Source organism: Epithele typhae, assembly GCF_022376455.1.
Source record: "Epithele typhae strain CBS 203.58 chromosome Unknown BXZ73scaffold_29, whole genome shotgun sequence".
Taxonomy (NCBI): Eukaryota; Fungi; Basidiomycota; class Agaricomycetes; order Polyporales; family Epitheliaceae; genus Epithele; species Epithele typhae.
In genome coordinates, this window is record NW_025954220.1 from 1 (window position 1) to 24,334 (window position 24,334).

At 55.5% G+C, this 24,334-nt stretch overlaps 9 protein-coding genes across 9 annotated transcripts; 6 read left to right on the forward strand and 3 right to left on the reverse strand.

Annotated features, from left to right (window-relative positions):
• Window positions 1-1,306: 1,306 nt before the first annotated feature.
• BXZ73DRAFT_78061 (uncharacterized protein) lies at window positions 1,307-1,724 on the reverse strand (the record flags this gene model as incomplete). Its single annotated transcript, XM_048022806.1, has 2 exons — window positions 1,307-1,370; window positions 1,432-1,724. 2 exons carry the CDS (start codon window positions 1,722-1,724, stop codon window positions 1,307-1,309), a joined length of 357 nt encoding a protein of 118 aa, XP_047877113.1.
• A 1,885-nt stretch (window positions 1,725-3,609) lies between these two features.
• On the forward strand, window positions 3,610-4,227 carry BXZ73DRAFT_90353 (uncharacterized protein; the record flags this gene model as incomplete). The annotated part of the gene is made up of 3 exons (XM_048025606.1): window positions 3,610-3,816; window positions 3,915-3,993; window positions 4,079-4,227. 3 exons carry the CDS (start codon window positions 3,610-3,612, stop codon window positions 4,225-4,227), a joined length of 435 nt encoding a protein of 144 aa, XP_047877114.1.
• A 326-nt stretch (window positions 4,228-4,553) lies between these two features.
• On the forward strand, window positions 4,554-5,447 carry BXZ73DRAFT_24234 (uncharacterized protein; the record flags this gene model as incomplete). The annotated part of the gene is made up of 1 exon (XM_048017687.1): window positions 4,554-5,447. A coding segment is annotated over one exon (894 nt), but the record flags the coding sequence as incomplete, so codon positions are not given.
• A 99-nt stretch (window positions 5,448-5,546) lies between these two features.
• Window positions 5,547-8,649, forward strand: BXZ73DRAFT_47890 (kinase-like protein; the record flags this gene model as incomplete). Its single annotated transcript, XM_048019954.1, has 8 exons — window positions 5,547-5,681; window positions 5,757-5,953; window positions 6,012-6,165; window positions 6,218-6,477; window positions 6,536-6,778; window positions 6,833-7,086; window positions 7,136-7,269; window positions 7,324-8,649. The coding sequence occupies 8 exons, from the start codon at window positions 5,547-5,549 to the stop codon at window positions 8,647-8,649; spliced, it is 2,703 nt and encodes a 900-aa protein (XP_047877116.1).
• Window positions 8,650-9,532: 883 nt separating this feature from the next.
• BXZ73DRAFT_90355 (phosphatase phospho-type) lies at window positions 9,533-10,634 on the reverse strand (the record flags this gene model as incomplete). Its single annotated transcript, XM_048025607.1, has 8 exons — window positions 9,533-9,604; window positions 9,625-9,670; window positions 9,743-9,848; window positions 9,919-10,066; window positions 10,135-10,239; window positions 10,296-10,374; window positions 10,425-10,532; window positions 10,588-10,634. 8 exons carry the CDS (start codon window positions 10,632-10,634, stop codon window positions 9,533-9,535), a joined length of 711 nt encoding a protein of 236 aa, XP_047877117.1.
• Window positions 10,635-11,492: 858 nt separating this feature from the next.
• Window positions 11,493-13,527, forward strand: BXZ73DRAFT_48053 (cytochrome P450; the record flags this gene model as incomplete). The annotated part of the gene is made up of 10 exons (XM_048019978.1): window positions 11,493-11,685; window positions 11,735-11,867; window positions 11,921-12,109; window positions 12,176-12,440; window positions 12,490-12,619; window positions 12,670-12,683; window positions 12,737-13,008; window positions 13,058-13,186; window positions 13,243-13,386; window positions 13,449-13,527. 10 exons carry the CDS (start codon window positions 11,493-11,495, stop codon window positions 13,525-13,527), a joined length of 1,548 nt encoding a protein of 515 aa, XP_047877118.1.
• A 258-nt stretch (window positions 13,528-13,785) lies between these two features.
• BXZ73DRAFT_90357 (uncharacterized protein) lies at window positions 13,786-14,903 on the forward strand (the record flags this gene model as incomplete). Its single annotated transcript, XM_048025608.1, has 4 exons — window positions 13,786-14,208; window positions 14,272-14,391; window positions 14,466-14,671; window positions 14,792-14,903. 4 exons carry the CDS (start codon window positions 13,786-13,788, stop codon window positions 14,901-14,903), a joined length of 861 nt encoding a protein of 286 aa, XP_047877119.1.
• Window positions 14,904-15,368: 465 nt separating this feature from the next.
• Window positions 15,369-17,866, reverse strand: BXZ73DRAFT_48096 (cytochrome P450; the record flags this gene model as incomplete). Its single annotated transcript, XM_048019988.1, has 13 exons — window positions 15,369-15,425; window positions 15,478-15,654; window positions 15,712-15,833; window positions 15,898-16,028; window positions 16,143-16,389; window positions 16,443-16,824; window positions 16,859-16,958; window positions 17,006-17,087; window positions 17,140-17,199; window positions 17,262-17,298; window positions 17,348-17,392; window positions 17,427-17,500; window positions 17,557-17,866. 13 exons carry the CDS (start codon window positions 17,864-17,866, stop codon window positions 15,369-15,371), a joined length of 1,824 nt encoding a protein of 607 aa, XP_047877120.1.
• Window positions 17,867-20,514: 2,648 nt separating this feature from the next.
• On the forward strand, window positions 20,515-23,768 carry BXZ73DRAFT_47981 (BRE1-domain-containing protein; the record flags this gene model as incomplete). Its single annotated transcript, XM_048019966.1, has 16 exons — window positions 20,515-20,664; window positions 20,722-20,865; window positions 20,920-21,001; window positions 21,046-21,251; window positions 21,301-21,501; window positions 21,563-21,707; window positions 21,755-21,927; window positions 21,978-22,157; window positions 22,211-22,356; window positions 22,418-22,658; window positions 22,706-22,834; window positions 22,893-23,042; window positions 23,100-23,231; window positions 23,289-23,480; window positions 23,539-23,605; window positions 23,659-23,768. The coding sequence occupies 16 exons, from the start codon at window positions 20,515-20,517 to the stop codon at window positions 23,766-23,768; spliced, it is 2,448 nt and encodes an 815-aa protein (XP_047877121.1).
• Window positions 23,769-24,334: the final 566 nt, after the last annotated feature.

Here is a 24,334-nt window from a genome sequence, read left to right on the forward strand (position 1 = left end):
GCACCCCGCTGCAGTCCTTGTTTCGCGGGGCCTGTTGCGGGTGGCGGGTGGGGTGCGCGACGGGCTGCGGGGGGCCGCGCGGAGCACGCGCGTGTCGTAAGTTGCGATTGCGCGTCGAGACGGTGATGGGCGTCGGACACTTGGAGTTTGGACACTGCACGGCTCCTCGCCGAGGCGCTGCGTGCGCCGCGCACCGAGTGCGGAGCGGGTTAGGTCCGGCAGACGTTGCGCGGGTGCGTCGGTAGCTGGAGTAGGGCAGGGCTAAGGTGGTGAAGGTGCGCGTGCCGAGGGTCGGCCCGCGTCGGCGGAGTGGCGGCAAGCTTTGTGGTTTCATGAAGGCAGAACGTTTCGTCAGTGTTGTGTTATTTTCGAACATGCTTTACTGGGCGAGAGGACACATTTTGGGAGTGGGGCTCCTATGTATCGAGGTGCATTGCAACCATAAATGATAGATCGGAGCTCCCAGTCACTCGATTCGTTGTCGCTTTGTTGACATGATGAGGCTCATGCTATTCGAATGCTGCTCAAGAGACTGAATATGCCGTTGTAAAGCTCTGCCAGGGGTTAGCGGTTGCAAGGTTGCTTGACTAAGTGCTCCAAAGAAAATGGTGGGCTTGCTTGTTACCGGATAACCGATGTCCGACGTCCAGCCTCGCCTCGGTGGCCGTTACGTTCCTGAAACGGTACACAGATAACCGCACCGTATTGCCGCCGCCGGCACAAAACACAACGCAAACCAACGCTCACGGTCCGGCACAAAGTTTTCGACGAGTCTCTGGCAGATGATCCTAGTCGACGTACGGAGCATGTAGAGACCGAATCCGATTTGACATAGCATCCACAACCCCCATGGAACTCCAGTTGAGACCAACATACAATACAGGCCGCCGAGGCGAGATTTACTACAAGCGAGGGCACAAGAATAGGAGCAAGAGTGAGTGGCTCAGGTACACCGCTGGCGTCAGGCGCACACGCGGCGCCCGGGGGAGGTCCTGGTCCATGGCGCTGGTCCCCACTGCCACTGTTATTACCCCGCATTCCCGAAGGTGAGGAAACTGTGAAAAGGCAAAGGGCGCGACTATCCGACCGTTAATTTAGACCGTGGGTCAAGACGAGCGTGTTTAGGATTCCTGCCGCGTAATCGGTGAGACACGAGGTAATCCCGGAGCCAAATAAAAAAACCAGGCAGACGGCGCGAAAGGTCCACGTGAGATGTGGACAGCTCCAGACACGTCCTGCCGCATGCGAAGCTCATCGCGTCGAGAAAGCAGGGAAGCACCGAAGGTGGTGCGTGGGCGAGGGCAAGTCATTTCTGGCGGGCCTGTAACTGCGCGACGGTGGCCTCCAATGTACGGATATGGTTGTCTCGCCTTCACGACATGACAGTCAGCAAAGAGGGAACTCCACTCGACGCATGCTACAGATACGCACAAGTGCACCTCTCCCTCCAGCTGGCCAATCTTCTGCGTCTTGTTTTTCAGGCTTCTTTGCGCCGCACGGTCCCTTCGTTCGAGCTTGCGGATATAGTCAGGAAGACCGCTCAGAGCGGCCAGCTGCGCAGCGACAGAGTCGGCTGAGCATTCCCCAGCTTGTGGGTCGGCAAAATTCTCTTGGTTTGTTGAGGCAGTGAGGGCCGAGGTGCTTGCCCTGAGGTCTGCGACTCGCTGATGGAATGGGTTCTCCTGCATGACCAGACGCGGACAGCACCACGCGGACAGGTCCATGATCGCCCACGAAGCAACAAAGAAGAAACCAGGAGCTTAAAATCAGAATAAGCCGCGTATAATTGACAACTGGACGCGCACCGAATCATTCTGTATCATCTGCCATTGAGATACGCCCGGGCCCGGAATCGAGTGGGCGAATCCTTGTCCCCTAGCTTTCCGTGGGGAAGGCGAAGGGGGCGAGTCCGGTCCTTCTTCTGATGGGGGCAGAGGTGCTCGAACACGTTGGGCTAAAGATCCAGCGGCCGTATGGGAGCTCCTGGGAGGGGTGAGGAGGGTGCTGGCGCCGTTATTTCCCATGTTCCCACCGGGCGACCATGCGTGCGTAGAACTCCGGCCGGGGGTAAATGAGGAGTAGTCCGGTGTGAAGCGATTGCGAGCACCGTCGGGCGCCCGGGACTCGGGATCGCAGTGTGCCCCGGAGCCGTCGTCGGTGCCTGTCGACTGATTTTGCGAAGGCAGAGCAGAGTTCGAAAAACTGACCACTCCGCGCGATGGGGGAGAAGTCCAAAAGCCTTCTTCGTCGTCTTCGATGGGGTCGGTCTGAACCCCCTTATCGTCCATCTCTTCGAAATCTGCGTCCTCAATCTCAGAGTGTGCATCCGTGGAAGAGGTGGGCGTCCGCGCTCTGTGTGATGCCACGATGCTCTTCTGTGACGGCGAAGAGGCGGTCAGAGACCGTCGAACATCTGATCGAGTGGGATGGCGGTCAGCGGCCTCGACGTGGCTAGGTTCAGATGCAGATCGTCGAGTGGAAGGAGAGGAAGGAGCGTGTGTGCCGAGGCCAGAAAACAGTGGTGAGTTCTCGCGTTGTACAGCTTCCACCTCGGCTTGTATGTTCTGCAAACGGGCTAGCCTTCCGGCTTCGGTGCGTGCTCTGCCAGATGGTGAGGCCCACGGTGTTGTCGTGGCAGGCGATGACCTGGCTGTCATCTTCTGCTGCTTCGTTGGCGATTCGAAAATCGAGACGTTGAATGTAGGACTAGAGGACCGTGGCCGTTTGTTTGGGGAGGACCAATCAGATGAGAGAACAGTTTGAGCTTGGGGGTTTTGTCTTCGCCCATGTGGTCTGTTGCCTGCCTGCAAGGCTCTGATTTGGACCATTAACGGGTCATCGGCCCATTCTATTTGTGACGAGATGAGGGCACCAGTCACTAGAAATACGAATGACCGGCTTACCGAAGAATTTACACCTCTTTGGATCATCCCGGCTCTTGGCACACGCATAGAAATTGCTGTTTTCAGACCGCAGTTAGCTTTGTGCTATGGTATTCTGCAATGCAAAAAGGCACGGGGAATCACCCCAAGTACGGGGGATATGAGTAAGCATCCGGACATAGACCGTAATCCTCTCGCGATAGTGTCTCGCTATGGGACCAACCACAACGAAGGAGACGTGCTGAAGATTATAGCTCACATGAACCCACTCCATCTCGCATACAAGCGACTACCAGAAAATGACCAGAAGGTGTCACATGCAAAACGCATCTGACGCTGTATTCCGAGTAACCGCGCCCGCATACACCCGGACTCTTGTGGTAGTAGGCTGAGGTGGGTAATACTACTCACCGGTCTGGATTGGCTTCAGTGCGGCTGGTGGAAAATCCGGCGCGCTGTCGGCAGTAACAGACAATCTCCCCTTGGTCATTTACGGGAGCCATTGTTTGATAAAAAGGTGATTCAGATCTAGTGAGCGAGAGGGACATGGACCTGAGACATGGAGGCAGGAGGAAAGCATGAGGCCTGGTGGACCAGCGCTCAGCGCTCAGCATTGGGCGAGCGGGCCGGTTCAAGCACGAATGGATCCTTCACTGATTCATTCCTCGCTGCCTCCTGTTTCATCACGAACGCGATGTCTACAGCAATCTCGGAAAACTCGTCAACGATGCAGCCGCGGATTCATGTCGACACTCGATATATTCCCTCGGCGGAACCTTCGGTTCCCGCTCTTGCCGTCCAGACGACTCGCCTGGTGGACACATACATGCTCTGGGTGGGCACCACGGATTCGGATCCGGAGAACGTTCGGAATGCACCTCTGCAGGGCAGTCTCTCGAAGGACTGGGCATGCGCCATGCCGACGAGAGAAACGGTGAGTGGGTGTCCGGGTGGGAGCATGTGCGCACGAAAGTGTAGCGGTGCCGGACCACATTGCCGTCTTGATCGACGTGACTGACTGCCATCTCGCAGCTAGGCACCCCAGCGGCGGGAACGTCGCTCTACAGGTCCTCGGCGTCGGATGCGGCTTTGACGATGGCACAGCGTCTCGGTGATATTCCGACTGTCTTGCATGCGACACTTGCACTAACCAGTGGCCGTCGTCGCCGTGTTGCGCCCTTCGGCCTCCGGTGCAGCCCGCCGTTTCAAGAAGCAGATCTTTTTGTCCATTGATGTGCCGCCTTCGCTTGGGTCCATGGGCCAGGAGGGGAAGCTGTTGCTGGCGGTCGAGCGGGCAGTCGTCGAGACCCTGCGGTCGCACGAGGCGCAGGGGGGCACGCAGTAGTGATCTGGGCGGGAATAGACAGCACTGGAGACGCAGTGGGCGAGCGCAGCGCATGTAATAAGCGATAAGAAATCGATCTGCGTACGCGGGAGCCTGGAGGAGGAGACGTCTGAGATGGATCTTGGGCCGCTGCGCCGCGCCTCGGCGCTTTCCATGATCGGACCTGCCCTTTCCTCATCGCCCATCGTCCCGTCCTCGTCGTCTTCCTCAGCGCCAAACCCTTTCACCTCCCGCCAGGTCGTGCTCACTCCGCGCCAGCCTCTGCGCCAGATCCTTCCGCTTGCATCTCCCCCCTTTACATGCCGGAACCTGAACTGCTTCCATACATGGCTGGCACAAACGAAGACTTTGATCTCCCCCGTTGGCACACCCAATCCATCCACGACCCGCTATCCTCGTCCGCTCAGGCCGCTCAGGCCGCCGCTCAAGCTCCCTATCTCTACAATGCAGGCCCGCCACCTCAAGCTGCGAACCGTCTCCCGCCCATTCAGCAACCGCCCTCCGGCTCTTCAAGGCAGCCTCGCATCAACCAGCTTCTGGACGAGGATCACCAGTTCGGCGTGAACCAGTCTCCGTATACCACCTCAGGCCTCGCACGCAGTCTCTCCCTCGGTGGAAGCGCCGCAACCAATTCTTCGAGGGGACGCCGCCACCACATGCAGGACGATCTGGAGGGTGCCTTCCATGTGGAAGGAGACGGGGCGCAGAGGCAGACGCCTGCTTCCTTGTATCCGTCCAGCGTTGCGTACCACTCACAACAGACTGGAGCCGGCCCCAACCCCTCAGCGGCGGCGACCGGTGGCGATCCATACCAAGACGCTTACTTCACCGGGCCAGGCGTGCACACTCCCAAGAGGAGTCAAACCCAACACGAGTCCGGGTCTTCCAGAGCTCCACGATCCCCTCAAAGGTCGCAGGGCGGAAACAGCTATCTGGACCCGTACTCGCCACCCCAGAATAACTATTCCTCCACAAACAACTACCCGTATTCCCCTACCGGAGACGTCAAGCCGTTCGCTGGAGGAGGAGGAGGTGGTGGATACTCGTCGCAGACGCATTCTCGGTCGCAATCTCAGGCAAAAGGCGAGCCCATGTCTCCTCGCGTTCCTCCTCCGTCGTACTCTCCCCAAACGTCCGGACATTACACCGGCCCATATCCAATGGACACGACCAGTCCTGCGCCCTCAAACAATGCTCTGTCGGCAAGGCATCCTCGGCAAACTTCGATATCTCAGCCTACAACGCCGTTGTCGTTTAGCAACGCCCACCATTCCCCTGCACCGTCTTCCACTCAGTACTTTGCGCAAGAGCATCAGCCCATGGCTGTGGAGCCCCACACTCTCAAGCGCCGCGCCTCTGGGTTACGTCGCGTACGCGATCAACGAGATTTGCGGCCATTTGTGAATCCTCAGCCAGGAGGTCGGAGAGTAGACTCCTCGGGAATGCCACTGTCGGTGCGTGTTTCAAATATGGCTTCGGCATCCTGCTTGCGCCAAGGTCGGGGCTCACTCCGCACCGCATGCCTCTAGCCGCTGAAGCAGTTGACGACAAATTTGGTCGAAACCTACCACATTTGCAACCCGCAGTTCAAATATGAGTCAACCCACAACCCACGGCGCGTCCTGACGAAGCCGAGTAAGCCAGTGCACAACGATGGATACGATAATGAGGACTACGACTACATCCTCTACGTCAATGATTGGTTAGGCACGGATGATGGTCACAAGTGCGCCCGTTTTACTCCTGCCTTTGTGATGCTCCCTAAGCATCGATTACATCTCCAGGTACCTCATCCTCGACATCCTCGGCCAAGGAACATTTGGTCAAGTGGTGAAATGCCAAAACATGAAGACGCATGAGGTCGTCGCAGTGAAGGTCGTCAAGAACAAGCCAGCTTACTTCAACCAGAGTATGATGGAGGTCACGATACTGGAGCTGGTCAGTGGCTTATTCTGTAACGCTTGTTTTTTTCTCACTAAAACGTCTCCAGTTGAACCAACAATGTGATCCCCATGATGAGCATCACATCCTCCGACTGCGTGATTCCTTCATCCACAAAAGCCATCTGTGCCTGGTCTTCGAGCTACTTTCCTCGAACTTGTACGAGTTGATCAAGCAGAACCAGTTTCAAGGTCTCAGCACCCAGCTTGTCAAGGTTTTCACAGCTCAACTCTTGGACGCTCTCACAATTCTGAAGGAGGCACGATTGATCCATTGCGACCTGAAACCAGAAAATATCCTCCTGAAGTCGTAAGTCTGGAGTTACCCATGTATGCGCCCGCTTTCTCACGGTTTGGCCGTAACCCAGTCTACAGTCGCCACAAATCAAAGTGATCGACTTTGGGTCTGCCTGCCATGAACGTCAAACGGTGTACACCTACATTCAGTCGCGTTTCTATCGCTCACCTGAGGTTCTGCTGGGAATTCCGTACACAGCGGCAATTGACATGTGGTCACTGGGATGCATCGCTGTGGAATTGTTCCTTGGTCTCCCGCTCTTCCCCGGCACCAGCGAGTACAACCAGATTACGCGGATAGTCGAGATGCTTGGGTACGTGTTTGTTCTGTGCACACGATGGTTGGTCTCTGAACCATTGATTTACAGGATGCCACCGCAGTATATGCTGGATATGGGGAAGCAAACCGGCCAGTTCTTCGACTCCTTCGTCGACCACTACGGACACAAGAAGTACAGGCTCAAGAGTCTCGAACAGTACTCTCGTGAACACAACACAAACGAGCAGCCTGGAAAGCAGTACTTCAAAGCGACCACACTTCCGGAGATCATCAAGCAAGCCCCGATGCCCAGCTTCAAGACCTCGTCACGACAACAGTCTCATCAAGCAGAAGTCGAGAAGGGTGCGTTGCTTCGACCTGGCCTCATTGTAATTTCTGATGCCCAGGACAGAGATGAACAATCGCGCTTCCTTCATCGATTTCGTCCAGGGACTTTTGAACATGAATCCCATTGAGCGCTGGTCACCTCAGCAGGCACGGTTACATCCTTTCATTACGGGAGAAAAGTGGACCAAACCATGGACAGTCAGTGTATCGATATCTATGTGAGTGTACGGCTGGTTGACATATGCTTTTCAGCCTACCGGCGCGACGTCTGGCCACCCAGCGCCATCCGGGACGCCGAGCTCATCCTCCAATGCCGCACCCGTCGATCCCAAGAGGCCATACGGAGGGTTGGTCCCTTCCCAACCAAAGGGTACCCGAGCGTACCAGGACGCTGCAGCGTACAACCAGCATCTCGCGCAGCACCAAGCATACACAGCGCAAGCTCAGGCGGCATCCCAGGCGGCGCAGAATGCGTACCGGAACCCCTACCTTCAGCCCCAAAGTTCTCAATCTCAATCGTCATCGTACGGAGGCACTCAAGAGACCACCAATCCCAACTTCTCTGCTCCATCATTCAACCCACCCAGCTCGCAGACGTCATCGCACCGCACTCTCGCGCACCAAAGTTCGCATGGGCATCTGAACGTCAACACCAACGTGCCACAGTTCCCAGGCCAGGCCACTGCTGGAACTGGCGGGTTCACTGTCCCTCAACACTTGAACCCCGCTCCACCCGGTCAGTCCTACTACTCGTCGACACGCAATCGCTCCAACACCATCCACAACATGGCGGACAACATCCCCCCGGCCCTGGCGCGGTTGCAACATATGAACCAAGACGTCATCGGGGGTCGGAAGGCGCTCACACCGGTGCTGAAGCGCGATGACGCAATGAAAGAATGGGAACGAAGGCAGCAAGGCAAGGCAGCTGCTGCGCAGCCATACCCGCAGCTCGAATTCCTTCAGCAGCAGGCAGAGATGGCGGCCGCGCAAGGTCTCACCAACTGGGGTCACGGTGCCGGCGCGTCGGGCCGGTACCCTCCGCCGACCTCGGGGCTTGCACATTCGTACCAGCCGAACGCGATGCTCGTCGACGAAGACCGCCGGGACGTGATCATCAACAGCGCGCGCAATGCGGCGCACGCTAGCGACCAGCCGCTCTACACCTCCGCCGCAGGCAACCTGATCCCAAGTCCCCCGCAAGCCTACACAAGCAACGCAACGACGACCGGCAACCGCTATGCAGCCACATACTCCCAGGCGTCGAACCAAACGCCTACGTCCCCGTTTGACGGAGCGCTCGATCGCCGCGGTGACCTGAGTAACATGTTCGTCCCTCTCCAGCCCGACCAGTACGGCCCATACAATCCTCCAGGCTCCTCTGGTGGTGGTGGCCCGCGCCAGGTTGCCCCTCCGCAGCAGGCCGTTGCGCCATCGTTCTATGGCGCCGGAGTTGTCCCCGCCGGGCACGCAATGGGTTCGCAGCAGCGGAACCCCTTCGGTGGGGCGGACAGCCAATCCCAGGCAAGCACGAAGGAGTCCCGTCGGAAGAGCGGGATGGAGCTCTGGACCCAGTGAGCGGCCTAATCTCGGATCGCATGTCTCGCCCTTGCCACCAGGGGCAAACCGCGTAGGTGAAATGGTTGTCAGTTCGATAACCAAGAAGCGGCGCTTCGTCGGACGAGGCTCGCACAATTCTTCCTCTGGCGCGTGCGCCCCATTGACTGTGGCCCCTTGCCCTGCCCCGTCTTTCTCTTTCTCGCACATCGGACGCTACTCCGATCGTCTACGACGCGTGTATTACATGCTTGCTCATTCCTTGACCTCGGTTATATCTCTCAACTTTCCCTCGCTCCCTCTCTACATCCCCCAATCCGCACCCCGCAACGTCCTCCTGTTTCCGCTCTCGGCCTTCCCAATGCCTCGCAGTATTGTTTCTCCCAGCTGATCTCACACCTCGTCCCCCCGTACATCGTACATAAACGTGTAGCCTGCTTGCGCCTCTCCGACCCGCTCTCGATATATACATCCGCGCAGCTCCCACCAATGATACTTTCACGATCCTCTCTCAATGCCCGTCGCTCTATGCGCTGATCTCACAATATTGCCGAACATGTTTTTCCCTCGCTCTGCCTCGCAGCTTTACTCTGGGGTTCGGCCAGGTGACGGCCCAGGCACCCCAAACTCCATTCAATCTGTCCGCCGATCATGTTCTTCCGACACGTATCGGAGTCCACAGTGCCACGCACCCCGCGCGAACGCTCAGCGCTCAGCTGTCTATCTCGGATGGATGCGCGAAATGGTGGTGACAGCTTCCAATGGTATCGATACAGGTTATTGGCCCGGTTGAACGAGGCTTTCCGTGCTCTACATGACTTGCTTCTATGGTCCGACGTACAAGAACAAGGTCGCTTCTTTGAGACTCGACCGACTGCGCATCCGTCGCTGCCGTGAGGCTGCCTCAGAGCTTATCGAGGAGCTCTTCAGCCTCCCACGCGCCGGTCCAGTACTCGACCCTGGGCTCGAGGCGGCCCTCTTCTCATACCGCTTGACGAGATCGTAGAGACCTCGGTAGCGGCGGCAGAAGAGCACGTCTTGCCTGTTGGTTGATTGCGGGCGGCATCCACTTCACAGTCAGCAAAGCGAAGATGACATGGAGCGAGGTACTGACTTGCGCATGCGGAGGACGGGGCAGAAGTCGTTCGAGCCGTCGCCAACGTAGATGACGCGGTCGAAGCCGGGCCCATTCCGCTTCAGGAAAGCCTCGAACTCATCGCCTGTGGTGAGCGCGATGCCGGTCAGCGAGGGAAGATGAAGTCGCGCGCCAGGCTCGCGAGGTGGGCGCACCCTTGCACATGTTGGGGCTGCAGCCGACTTTGCACTCGTGCTGAGGCCCGGCCGGGTCGATCCGTCGACGGACGTTGAGCATCCCGGAAGGCTCCCACTCGGCGGGGTTGGTGACGATCTCATCGAAGAGATCGTCGAGGCCCTTGGACTGCATTCGGAAAGAAGAGCGTCAGGCTCAGCATAGCGGCATCGAATGTGCGGCGAAGGGACACGCGCCTTGAGGATGGTAGAGATGTAGATGATGTTGGAGTTGGACAGACAAAAGAAGGTCGTTTTCCCCCTAGACTTGAGACCAGTCACTCCGCGAACCATCGCCGGGTGCTGCAGCAAGATGTCTGAGATCTGCGGTAGCACTATCATGTCCGTGATTTACGTACGAATGGCATTGCGCGTAGGGCATCTTCGACTTGTTCCTTCGTCCCGCCTAGCTCAAAAAGCTCTTTCATGCTCTGAGCGCTTTCAAGGGATCAGATAATAGCGCATACAGATAGAGGCAAAAATCTTACACGAGGTCGGTCCACTGAACATCCTTCTTGAGGTCCTTCATCTTCCTGCGAAGTTTCGGCGCCAGAACCTCGAGTACCCATCTGTCGGTGTCCTGGTCAGCCAGGGACCTGCGAATATGCGTGTTCAGCATTTATGAGAGCGAACTGCGGCGATCTCAGCTACCAGTCGAAATCAAAGACGATCAGCTGGCGCTCTACAGGGGGGAACATGGTCGTCGTGGCTGAGAGCAGCGAATTCGAACGTTCGTCGTCCGATAAATCCTGCCCTCACAGCCACTGCCCACCGGCCCGCCCCCCCACGCCAACGAGCACCAGTGGCCGGCGCTTAAAGTCCTAGCTATCAAACTTCACCATCGTTGAAGCCTGAAATTCCGCTCAACGTCAGCACGAGTTCGCTCTTTGACCATCCAACATCTCCGCCTACCCTCACATTGGATTCAAGTGCACCTAGAATGAGCTCGCACAAGAAGTCCGAGTCGTCGCACTGAGATGAGCTAACTTTATAGCGGAGGTCTTGGGGTTGCTTCAGTGAACAAAGGTAAGCTAGTATTGCGGCCTGCTTGCGATCTGATCGCAATTGTCTTTCCAGCGGCCTCGCATGTACTATGTTTCCTTGAAGCGATTGCTGAGGTTGGGCGGGAGCAGTATTTGCAATGTCTGGCGGCACACAGGGAAACCTTCCGGTCATTCACGGGTAGTTGAGAATGTCAAACTTGGTATAGACTACAACAGGAGCCGGCACGGCGTCAGAGCCGAGCTCTAGCACCAAGTGACCAGGCACGAGCTCATTGGTAAGAAGCTCGTCACTCTAGCACAGAGTTTTCAGCTAACTATTGCCAATCAGAAGCGCGAGCATGTCGTACATGATTCGTTCTATCCCAACCAGTGCGCCTAGGTCTCAGGCCTTATGTTCCGCATTCTGTCTCCAGTGTAAAAAGACCGGTGAGACTCCGGGCGGGCGTCTCGCTTGGAGTCGAATGCGGGTTGGCACGAGGAGGGGCCTTGGCTACGGACAATTTGCAGATATAAGGTGCGCCGCCTTTCGACTTATCTTTGGAAGCACCCACCATGTCTCAAAGTCAGATCATCGCGGGCTCTCTCCTTGTAGCCGGCTTCGTTTTCGCCCTATTCCGCTCACAGTCCGGTCAAAAACGCGGCCGTCTACCTCCTGGGCCCAAACCAAGCTGGTTTTTAGGGAACTTGGGTGATATTCCGAAGGAACTTCCGTGGGTCGTCTATCGTGATTGGGGTTTGCTCTATGGTGAGCTTTGTTTATCTGAATAAAGCCTCGCTGCTGACATGGCTTGTAGGCGATATCATCGGCCTCCAGCTGCCCGGGAACCAGACTATGATTGTCCTCAACTCACCCACTGCTGCATATGAGCTCCTCGACAAGCGCTCCAATATCTACTCCGACCGCCCGAAGTCCCTAATTGTCGAACTGTCAGTGAGAGGACGCGCAGTTCGCATGCCACCCCGCTGACAAATCCCGACAGAATGGGTTGGAGTTGGAATACACCGCTTGTTCCTTACGGCGAAGAGTGGCGGCGCACACGTCGTGCGTCTTCACAGCACTTCACCCCGAAAGCGATGTTGGACCATCTACCCGTGCTGGAGGAAGAGTCACGTCGACTTCTTCGCATCGTCCGTGCCGATCCTGATCGTCTGCGAGAATTGCTTGAGTTGTGAGTGTCCGCCGCGAATTTCGCCGCGTCTCGTGCCGCTGGTTGATTCAGATTTCACGATATCAGTTCATTTGCCGCGACTACACTCAAGACCATGTATGGCATCGAGATTCCCTCGGACGATACGACATACTCTCCTCTGCTCCATGCTGCTCTTGAAGGTCCTACGGAAGGGCTCATGGCAGGGAGCTTCCTTGTCGAGCATATTCCGATACTACAGTATGTGCCTGCTTGGATACCTGGTGCGGGTTTCCAGAGGAAATTCGCAAAATGGAGAAAGCTAGTCGACGAGATGCTCAACATGCCGTTCAATGTCGCCAAAGAAGCGTGGGTGCGTGTGCTCAGTTCGCGTCCATATGGCTTTGCCGATGATCGCATAGTTAAAGGGCGAGGGATACCACTCCGCGACGCACCAAATGCTGGACCACATCTCTCAGTCGAACCTCACGTCTGAGGAGACAGCCGACGAGGAGCGTGTAGCCAAAATCGGAGCTGCCAACGTCTATGCGGGTGAGTACATGTACCCGTGAAGGTCATTTTTGTACTGACATTAACTTCAGCGGGCTCCGACACTGTCAGCTCCGATATCTTGCTCGAGGTGTCATTGATGCTAACTACATCACACAGACTTTCTCCACACTTTTGTCTTTCTACATGGCAATGGCCTTGCATCCGGAGGTTCAGGTCAAGGCGCAAGCAGAACTTGACGCTGTCATCGGTCTCGACAGGCTTCCCGAGTTCACTGATCGCGCAAAGTTGCCTTACATCAATGCAGTTGTCAAAGAGGCCCTCCGGTGGCAGAACATCGTTCCTCTCGGTGTAGTCCATAGGTCCACGGAAGACGACGAGTACGAAGGATACTTCATTCCTCAAGGGTCACTCGTCTTCGCTAACATCTGGTAGGCGCGCCCGTAGTGTTTGTGGACTCATCTGACTTCTTTGCAATAGGGCAATGATGCACAATCCCAAGGAATACCCAGACCCCGAGCGTTTTAAGCCAGAACGTTACCTCAAGGATGGCGCTCTTAATCGGGATGCTCCCGACCCCGCAGACATTGTCTTTGGCTTTGGCCGGCGGTGAGCACTCAGTGACTTTTCCTTCTCCAACAGGCTGATGAGTCATGATTGCTCAGAGTATGCCTCGGGAAGAATCTAGCGGATGCAGCTTTGTTCATCAATATCGCCTGCGCTCTACATGTGTTCAGAATCACGCCGCCTCTGGAAGCCGATGGTACGCCTAAAAATGTCAAAGTCAAGGTGTCCACTGGGTTCCTGTCGTAAGTCGGCAGAGCTTACGACATTATCGCACTGATGCAGATGCACAAACGCCTTCCGTTAGATACCCTTCGGGCTTCACATGCGTGATCAAGGCTCGCTCACCAGGTGCTGAAGCACTTATACGGGAGTCACAGACATAAGCGGCAGCTACCTTGTCTTCACCAACGTCTCCGAACTCCAAATGGCTGACGGCATACGTTCCATTATCTATACACATGCCATGTATGCTCAAAGTACTGCTTCTACAATACGACCTTTTTGTTTTACTATGCTACTACTTGTTTAGCGTTTCCACGTGACCGCGCCACAGAAATATGTTTACGCGACGCGTTGAGCCGACCGATCGCTGATTGGCAGACCTGTATACCACTACTCACTCCCGTCAACACCTCTTCATCATGGATTCTTTCGACCTCTCAAATGTGGACATGCCTTCCAGCGGCCTCCGCCTCCTCTCCGAGCCCACGCCCGACATCAGCTCAAGCTCCGCCTCGCGCACCGGCCCCGGCGGCGCCGACCTATCCCTCTCCGAGCTCTCCCTGTCCACCCGCCCAGAGCCCAAGCTCACGCTTCGCCGGCCGTTCAGCTTGCTCGCGCAGCCGCAGACGCCAGAGCCGGACGAGAGCGCGTTCGCGCACGACGGCGAGGACGGGGCGGGCGGGGAGGCGACGATGACGCAGGAGGAGCAGGAGAAGGCGCGGCGCGCGGCGACGCGGACGCGCGAGGAGCGGCTGCAGCAGGACCTGTTCCTGCTGAGGAAGCTGAACGCCGCGTTTGACGTGTACAAGGACGCGCTGCGGGCGACGAAGTCGAGCACGGACGTGAGTGGCTTCCTCGATTCTGCGGTCCGGCGCGATCTCATAGGCGCGGCCCGTTTGGTGTAGAGGGTCGCTGTGAGGCTGGATCACACGAACGCGCTGCTGGACAAGTATGTCCGGATGCTGTCGAAGTCGGAGAAGATCACGAAGCTTATGCTGGACGAGCGATGGTACGGTGCGGACGCTGTGAGTCCCCCGTCTTGGCCAGTGCTCCTGAAGGGGTCTCTAACAGAAAATCCGGCGGCATTTCTGTTTGATAGGACGAAGAACAGTTGGACCGTGAAGAAGCTGAGGCACGCGAACGTGCGCAGCGCGAAGAGGAAGAACGTCAGCTCGCCTTGCAAAGAGAGAAGGAGAGGCTCGAGCGAGAGCAGCGCGAACGTGAAGAGCGCGCACTTCGCGAGCAGCAGGAACGCGAACGGGCCGAGGCGGCGGCCAAAGCCCTCGGGGAAGCGGAGTACGAGGGGTACGGGGAACGCGAGCGTCGATGCGGGCAACAGGGGGAGCGACGCGAGGACGCGGTGAGTTTGGTGTTTGACTAGAGTGTATTTGAAGTTGATGATCCTCCAGTCGCGCCAACCACGAGTTCGAATCGTGGAACTGCTTCAACAACTAGCGGCCTTCCTGGTGTAAGGCGCGGAACCTCTGTCAGAGGGACCACGACGACCTCAAGAGGAGGAATACCCCGGAGAACATGAGCATTGAGCACACAACGAAGATAAGACCGGACATATTTTTTTCAATAAGTGAATCCATCCTATCGTCGTGGTTGAAACCATCTCAATGCATTTACAGCTACTCCTTGATCATCGCCGCATCTGTCCCCCCTATTGGTGCTGGGACTACTTAGAACGAGGGACACCACAGCATGCACCGTGTGCGGTCTGGCATGCAAGTTATCCGCCACCAAACAAATTGCGCGAAGGATTGCTTCAGAATAGGAGATGTTCTCAGAGAAGGGGACGGAATGTCGACACTCCTTTTCAGTCTCCTTGGCCCAGCTTGGATGCTCGACACTTTTCGATGCTTCAACGCCGACAACATTGTAGCGATATTACCATTGTATATTATTGATGTACATCCTGACACCACTCTGGCCGTATCTGCATTAGCAAGCCCTACCAAACCCTGGTCCACAGTCCTCATTCACATGTTCCTACCGATCATTCTTCGGTCGTGGCAGTAGTTTCGGCCTCTGTGACCTTGATCCATAAACCGCCCTGCGAGAAAAATCAACACCGGTTAACCACTACACCGAGAGGGCATACGCACCCTAGCAAACGCCGTGAGGTGGGTTCCGAACCAAACACGGTCCGTGCCATCCGATCCCGGGGAGTCGTTGTACCCATCGGGGATCCGCGAACCAGGAGCGACCTCGGGCGTGAACTCAATCGCAGAGATCTGCTGGAGGAGGCGGACGAGCATGAACGACGTCTCGTTGTACGCAAACTGTTGTGCATAGGGGTATTATTTAGTGGGTGAGGGACGTAGGGCAACGCGGGGGACTCTCGCCTGTTGACCGAGGCAGATCCGCGGGCCGGCGTTGAAGGGGAGGAAGATGAACGGGTTTGGGGAGAGGTACTTCTGCAGGCGTTCGTCGATGAAGCGGTCCGGGTCGAAGCTCAAGGCTGTGGAGGCACGGAGGAGGGGTTAAACTGAGAGATGACTGCGGAGGATAGGACGGAGACTTACCATCCGGGCCCCAGAGATCCTTCCTGCGGTGCATACAGAAGACGGAATAGACGCATGGCATCCCCGCAGGGATGAACAGCCCCTTTCCACCAAGGCTCGACGACGGGATGACCGTGTCATTTACCGCAGTGCTACGAGATGCTCAGTGATGTACAACACACAAGATGCCGAGTGACGCACCGAATGTTCGTAGGGCTGTTGTAAAAAAATATAAATGAGTGTCTGTGTTCGCCACGGGAGTAGACTGTACGCACACAGGTGGGTACAGGCGCAGGGTTTCGTTGATGACGGCTCGCAAGTACTTCATGGAGCGAATATCGTCATAAGTCGGGCGACGGGTAGGTCCAACGACATCTAGAATCTCCCGTCGAAGCCGGCGCAGAACGTTCGGATGTTCCGCGAGACTGTACACGGCGAAAGTTAAGGTGTTCGCGGTAGTGTCGCGGCCAGCAAGCAAAATATTGATGGTTTCGTCATGGATGAGCTGGGCATCTAAGGTGTTATGCATGAGGGTAATTCATTTGCAAACAAACCGTCAATCCCACCATCTGTGGTCCGCACCATCTGGGTAAGCATGGTGTCTTCCTCAGCTGACTTGTCGCCGTAGTCCATATCCGCCCCAGACTTCCTCTTGAGAGCGTCTTCGATGATGGGATTGATGAACTTGTCAATTGAGTCCCGTCGGGCTTCGACTTCATCCTTCCAGAACTCGAACAGACCCCAGATGCCCGGGAAGTCTGAGCGGTCCGCGGCGGCGGTCTGAGCCTCGGCGAATGCGATCGTAAACTCGTCTGAGTCGGCTTGGATGGTCTGCACTTGGCCCTTCTCTGAGGTGGGAGGATACTTCAGTCCTACAGCAAGTGAACAGACGTCCTTGCCAAAAAGGAACTCTGTAGCAGAGTCCATTGTGAATCGCGAAGCAAGATCCTGTGTCGTGATTTAACATCGTTGATTACCGCACGTACGGTGGACGAGGAAAGCGAGCAAGACTTGCCTGCCAATCGACGGAGAACCCCTCCCTGCATCGTGCCTTCATCTGCTCGATTGCATCTAGGGCATGCCTGTATATCATCAGAGACAAGAGCATCTTATTAGGCGGTGCACTTACCGGTCGAAGATATCAAAGTGAGTAATCCTCTCCTTGCTGAAGAATGGCCTGGTCATCGACCGATGAAATTTCCACAAATCGCCTGACACAAACGATCATGAGCACAAGTCGGGCTCAGACTCGGTGTTGCGTACCATCTGCATTGAATACACCAGAGCCGAGGAGTGATTTAAGCTGTTCGCGGAACACGGGCCCTGGAGCAGTAATGTGAGACTCTGTTTCCATATGTAGAGTACATCCTTTGGACAAAACAGACCTTTCTCGAAGTTCGTGAATTTGGTGGCCAGAATTGTCTGAGAAGGCGGTTCATGCTGAGGATCCAAAAAATGTTGGCGAACATACCTTAATATGCTCCGGCTCGTCGGTGTAGAACTGCCCACGAATTAGCTTCGAGGGAATCGGGTAGACAACGGGGACGAACCAGCCAAAAGACGTTGAAGGGCCGCATCATGAAGGAGTGCCCGTAATGGGCGCTCAATCTGAACTGCACGTCGCCTATCACGAAGACTGGTTAGAGTCAACTACGGGTACAGCTAGGGAAATGTACGCACGAGGATACTTGTCTTGGGTCTTCTTCCAGTTTACCCGGCCCTTGCTCATCGCAGCTACAATCGGAATGCTGGCACCTTGAGCTGCAGCGCGCCGTTTCATATGGAAGAAAAACCATGCCGACTGGAGAGTGAAAGCGAGAGGAAGGGCGAGCAGGCAAGCGAAGGAGATCGCCCAGTTTGGGAGCGATAGTACGGCCGCGGAGCTGTGTAGAAGCCGGAAGGCAGAGTAGGTGAGGAGGGGAGGTCCTAGGAGGTAGTGCGCATTGGCGAGAATAGCCCGAGGACCTGGAGGTATAAGTCGCTCTAGCATGGTGACAGAACTCTCAGTCTCGAGCGGTCGAACCCACGTATAAGAGTTCCTCTATGAGAGCTCGGTGATTGAGGTTGCCGGGTCCCGGACCCGGCTCTCCAATCTTTTGGGAGAGGCGCCGAGGCGCAGCTCTGCATCGGCACAGCACGCTCGCCAGCTGCGGACTGGAATTTGCAAAACGATGCCTGCCGGAGTCACGCATATAGATGGAGCATACACACCAGGCTACATACTTGACATGTCAAAACACCCTTTGCATGGCTGATGGTCCGGGTCTGGTGTGTTCGGCATTGGCGGGGCCCTCTCTTTGGCCTCCCGCCCCAGCGGTTATACGGGATGAGCCTCTCTAAATCGCGCGCCTTCCCCGTACACTTACTTATGGCGCACAGACGACCTGTGACGAGCACCCAAAGCCAAAGGTGCGATCAGCCCTTAGAAGCAGGCCCACAGGCTGAGAACGCTCGCCCACTAAGTGTAACCCATGAGAAAACGCCGCACCTGTGTCAAAAAAGGCACAGCGGTGAGCTGAAGGCCATTGTCAGTATGAAGCGATGACACATTACGCCTTTCAGATTTCGCTAGCTCGTTTCCCGTCCTCAGTTCGGTTCCAACGCGCCCATCGCCGTCGGCCGCTGCGCCGCAAGTTCAAATATCACGAGAGCAAAACAGAGTTGCTGACCTAGGTTTCCCTGAGCGGGGATAGCTTTCCTATGGTCGTATCTCGGGCCACGCACCGAGAGATAGGTCATGTCCATGAGCTCAGCGCCCCAGCGTTCAGGGGTCGAGTATGAGCGCCAACACTTGAGAGACTTCGTGCGGTACGTGCAGTACGGGGGAGCGGCGCCGCTTGGCCGAGTTTAAATACGAGGCCGACCCCACGCGACAACTTCCCTTCTCGCGCGGACGCCGGCGCCACAGTGCACTCCCTGCCTTCAGCTCACCACATCCCGCGTGCGCATGCGTCAGAACGTAACTGGTTCGGGCATATGCAGTGCCCTGCGGAACTGACTAGATTGACGGGATAACTACCTCCCTCGTGGTGACGTCAAACAACTGGTACTGACCATGTAAACAGCTAGGAAAAGGGCGTCGCAACGTTCGATACCGCAGACGCGAGAGAAACTTGCAATGTTTTGATGGTGTCCAAGTACTCACCCGATGATACTTCAATGGAATGTCCGAAGCCATGTTCGTGAATGCTATATATCTCCTTGGGTCGGACGAGAAGCGGGAGGACTTGGGCATAATTAATCAGTACGGTCTGAGCCGGAAGGCACGTTACCAGTCCATGCCCAAGCTTGATGAATCTCAAAGCAAGCGAGAAGATAGCGCACTTTCGACTCGATCAATTGAAGCGGTTGCAGCTCGACATCTACTTTATTATATATGTGTACAAGTCACGGTCAACGAAACGGATGGCTCACCGTAAGGCATCCGCAGTCCAGCAATTGTAAAGTGAGTTGTACGAGAACGGCTTGTTTTGCTTGCCTGACAAAATACAGACTAAGCCATTACCCACCACCTCCTGCCGTTCATGAAGCACCATAATCTCGTGTACCACGGGGAGGAACGAGAGATGCTATCGACTCTGGTTCGATTCCACTGTCGCCGATGGCCAGAGGTCTGCTCACTTGGCAGCCTGTCGACACGGGATCCAAGAGGGGTGACATCGACTTGTCAGCATACGGGATTGGTATGGTGCAAATCAACTGTAGTCGACAATAGGATCATCGGACGGAACAAAAACCAGAACACTGTGACCATCGTCAACCGGTGAGCGCCTCGCCGACTGGAAGGAAATTTGAAAGCACTAACTCATGATACATGTCGTGGAAGAGATATCGAAGAAGGGCGTCAGCATGGGCCAGGCAGCTCTCGCATGATTCCGTTCGACGCCCCACGTCTCTGCCCCCGTTGTCGACACCACCAGCTTCAGCAACCTCGAGGACATCTTGGCAAGTATTTTCATACATGATGACACGACGGTACTGAAAAAGAATCGCACAGGGGCCCTGGACGTGCAATTGACGGAGGAAAAAATCAAGTATTTGGAGGAGCCTTACGCACTCACGGTGATCAACGGTCATGCACATGCTTGAGCTTAGATTCTTCATGTAGTAGTCATGTTGAGACGCTATTCGGACAATGTGAGCAGCAATACGAGACGGTTGAACTCATGCTTGATTGCAGATCTCCTGGCTGGATAGACAAGGTAGTTAAAGACTAGTATGTGTACTCACGGGCTATACGATCCTGTATTTCTCCCTTCAAAGTATGGTTTGGGATATGCGTGGCGCAGCTGCCGTTAAGACCGTCCGAGGTATACACTGTCATCAGACACAAATGATGAAGATCGACAGATGAATGTGGTCAACACGGTCAACGCAAGAACAAAACAGGAGTGAAGCATGAGGGGGCGGGGCACACAAACAGAACACGCGGTTATGAGAAAGCACAGGCCACAGGTACAGCGAGGACTGGAGGGGAACAAGAAGGGCAAGGAGGGCGCTCAGGACGAGGCGCGCCAAAGAGGGTGGCGGAGCTCGAAATTGGCGAGCGTCCCTTGCTGTCGACCTCCTGCTCGACTTCACGGTGGCTGGTCTTGTTTATCCTCGCCCCCCGCTACCACCCGCTCTCGCCACCCAGCCATGGAGTCGAAGAAGCGTCCTCACGCTGATGACGGAGAGCACTCGCGATCCAAGAAGCGGGCGGTCTCGAACGAGAATGACTCGCCTAGTCACCTGAACGGCGCGTCCACCTCTCATGCTGACGAACCCAAGGACGACGACCCCATCGAGGTACCGTGTGTTTGATCTCAGTGCTTTTGCAAGTGTATCTTACCTGCTCGTGCACAGCTGTTCCGCAAGGAGGCTATCTTCAGACGCATGAAGCACTATTCACGCGAAGCGGATAGGAAACAGGCACGAGTGCAAGAGTTAGAGAAGCAGATCCATACGTGTCGGGTGGGGGTGGCTGCCATAGAGGCGTGCTGGACGCAGGTAAGTCTCGAGCGACACGCGTCCGAGTTCCGCCCGCCCTCATACCGTGCGCAGTTGCTGGGCACTATCCGTACCCTTGTCAAGCCGGAGGACCTCCCTTCTCTTGAGAAAGAGTCGGAAGGCGAGTCGTTCTCCGGTTGCGTACACTGAGCGGCGTTCTAACATGTCTTCGTTATCCAGGTATTTACAACCTGGCTCTGCACCTCTCTTCCGACGGCGACGACGACAAAGACACCGTCACCGACCCCGAGTACATCGAGGCCGTTCGCGACAAGATGCACACCACAACAGATATTGTCAAGGCGTTCGTTGACCTCGCATCCCAACGCCAGTCAGGTCCTTCTAACGAGGATTTGTTGCGGCGATGTCAAGCCGCAGACACCAAGGTATGCCCCAAGTCCTCAACACGTGACCGTAACCTGATCGTCTCTTCAGTGTTCTGCCTTGCGGTCTGAACTATCTCTAGTACAGTCCCAACTTCGGGATTCGGAAGCACAGAGAGACGAAGTCCATGAGAAACTCATTTCAGCTGAGATGCGAGCGGACCGTCTACAATGCAGGCCTGCGTCACAGAAACTTGCCGTAGTGGGTGAAGATCGTGGCGAGGGCACACCGGCGGAGGGCGGCTCCCCAGCAGTGAGTAAACTTCTTGGCCTGTCTAGTTCCGCTGTTTATGTGCATACTTTTATGGATGGAGCAGCCGCAAGCTGTCAATGGAAATCATGGCACAGACCTGGATACATGGGAACATATTGCCACGTTACGCGAAACGAAGATTCAAGAGCTTTCACGAGAGCGCCAAGCATTGCAAGACCAGCTTCAGGACGCCCAAATACAGGTATGTGATTCTATCCCTCGGTATCGTGCTTTCGTCAATCTTCCCGCACAGCTCAAGAGTCCCCCGAGAACCTTGTATCTGAGTCGATGTATTATAAGGTTCTACTCGAGCGAGCATCGAAGTTCGAACATGATGCGACAGAAGCACAAACTCAGGTCATCGAATTGAAGAAACAGTACGACGGCTTGTGTGCTCGGCACACAGACTTCGAACGTGGCTTGAAGGTAATTGTACATCACGGAGTGGTAGAATGCCCACTCATGTCATGTTTTAGTTTGCACAGGATGCCTGTATCGCAGAGATGAAGACATCGTTGGCGAAGCGAGATTTAGAGGTGACACGTTTGCGCGAACAGCGAGACCAGTATCAAGCAGAAATCACCGAGCGGAAGGCGCGTGAGCAGGCCAGGCTCACGTCTGCGCAGGAGTTTAAAGCTCTCGCCGAAACGCGAGCCGTATGTCCGGCCCGGTGCGTCAATAATGGCAGGCAACTGACGTCAGGTAACAGGAACGCATAATTGTCCTCCAGTCCGAGATCAAGCGACTGAAGACGCGCCTCGCGGCGAACGCTGATGATGCGGACCTCGTGTCGTTCCTGTGGCAGAGCACTGCCGACGGTCCGTCCTACGTCGAAGACCTCAAGCGCCGGTTGACGTGCGTGCTTTAATACAGTAATTTTGTTCTTGTGATTGATTGACGTGCCACTTTCCTCTAGTGCTACCGAGGAGGAGAAGGCCGCACTCGAGAAGACGCTCGCCGAGCGCTCAGATTCCTTGAAAGGTGAGGCCGACCTACGGAGACAGTTGGCTCAGGTCCAGAAGCAGTTGGAGAAGTACCAAGTCGTCTATGGCGATGCTTCATCGATGCCGCCTGAGACCGCACAGTTGTCGGCGCAACTGCAGCACAAGCAGAGTGAGGTTGAAAGGCTTCAGCTCCAGGAGAAGAATCGCGAGCAGGTAAGTTTTTGGAGTTGCGACTTTACCATAGCTCATGATTGCATCAGACCGAGTCCGCCCTCTACGATGAACTGGACAAGCTCTCCTCCGCGTGGGAAGCTTTGGATCGACAAGTGAAGAGCAAGGTACTTGATCTGGCCGCGATGGAAGAGCGTCTGAACAAACTCAACACGGAGGTTTGTTGACAGATTGCTGATCACATGTGATAGCTGATCATTTGTCCGCGCTTCGCAGCGAGCCAAATCGGAAAACAAGTTCTATCAATGCATGCGCGACAAGGAAGCTACTGAAACAGAGCGCAAGAAGCTGTCGGTCAACCTGGAGAAAGCAGCGAAGGCCATCGAGAAGCTCACAGATTCAGAGAAAAACCTCATGTATCGAGCTGTGAGTTTTCCTCATTCATGGTCTTCCAAATTAGAATGCCATTGAAATGCTATACAGATGGACCTTGAGAAAGAACTTTCACTAGTGAAGAAAGTTGTCGACACACTCAGGGATAAGACCGCTACTCTCGAGATGGAGTCCGCCGAATGGAAGATCCGTGCTCAAGGTGAACGCAAACAGGTCGAGGAGGTACAGTGATAGGGTTGCATCGCGTTGGGGCGACAAAATTGACTTCATGACTGGCAGATACGCGCAGCGTTTCAAGAGCACTCCCAATCTGCCGAGCGGAAACGCGCAGAGCTCCGCAAGTTCGAGGAGAGCCTTCTGAAGTCGAAGAAGGAGGCCGACAAACAGACAGCGAAGCTGAAGTCCATGTCGACGACGTCAGGAACGGACGCGCGAGAAGCAGAACTCCAAGAAGAGGTCACGAAGTGCATGGTTCGTAGTTGTCGCCCATCAGATGTTTTACCCGATGAAACTGAGTCTGTAACGACAGCTTTTGCTCAAGTGCTCCACGTGTCAGATGAACATGCGCAACACAGTGATCACAAAATGTCTGCACAGTGAGTTAACCTTTATCTCGTCATCTACCGATTCGCTAAATGTACCGCTTCAGCTTTCTGTAGGGACTGCGTAGATGCGCGGGTGGCGACGCGACAGCGCAAGTGTCCGGCTTGCAATGTCGCCTTCTCCCAGGGCGAAGTTCATACGTTGTTCTTCCAATGATTTTTTCGACGTCGCCCATACGAGTGGACCTCCCTTATGGAGTCGCGGATCTTTGCGTTTTGTGTACCTTATTACCTTGTTTCTATTGTCTTACTCACCATTCGTCGGGCTGTCTATCAGCGGTGTCACAGGACCAGCCCCCGCTCTCACAGCTGCGCAAATGGCGAGTCTTCGCCGAAAATGAAGCAGGATCGCGGATTCTTGGAGGCCAACATTGTGGGGCGTACCATTATGGGCTTAGCAGCCTAGTGCCGAGGAGGGATGGGGTGTGCAGAGAGCACGCCTTTGAGGGTACCTGTGGGTTCTGACCCCAGAAGAAGTTCTACCTGAGACCTCAGGCCTCAGGCCTCAGTCCCGACGGTGTCTGCGACACCATGTGCACGAGCGGATTGAGAACACTTGGCCGAACAAATACTGAATCTGATTTGTGAAGCGCCAGCACTGATATTTTAGTGTCTCCGCTTCGTCTATCCTCAATCACATTGCGCTCGACCTCTCTTCCCTCTCTTCTAAGTCAATGTCAACTTATACCCTCTTTTTTCCTCTCGTTGTGGGTGCGTTGGTTG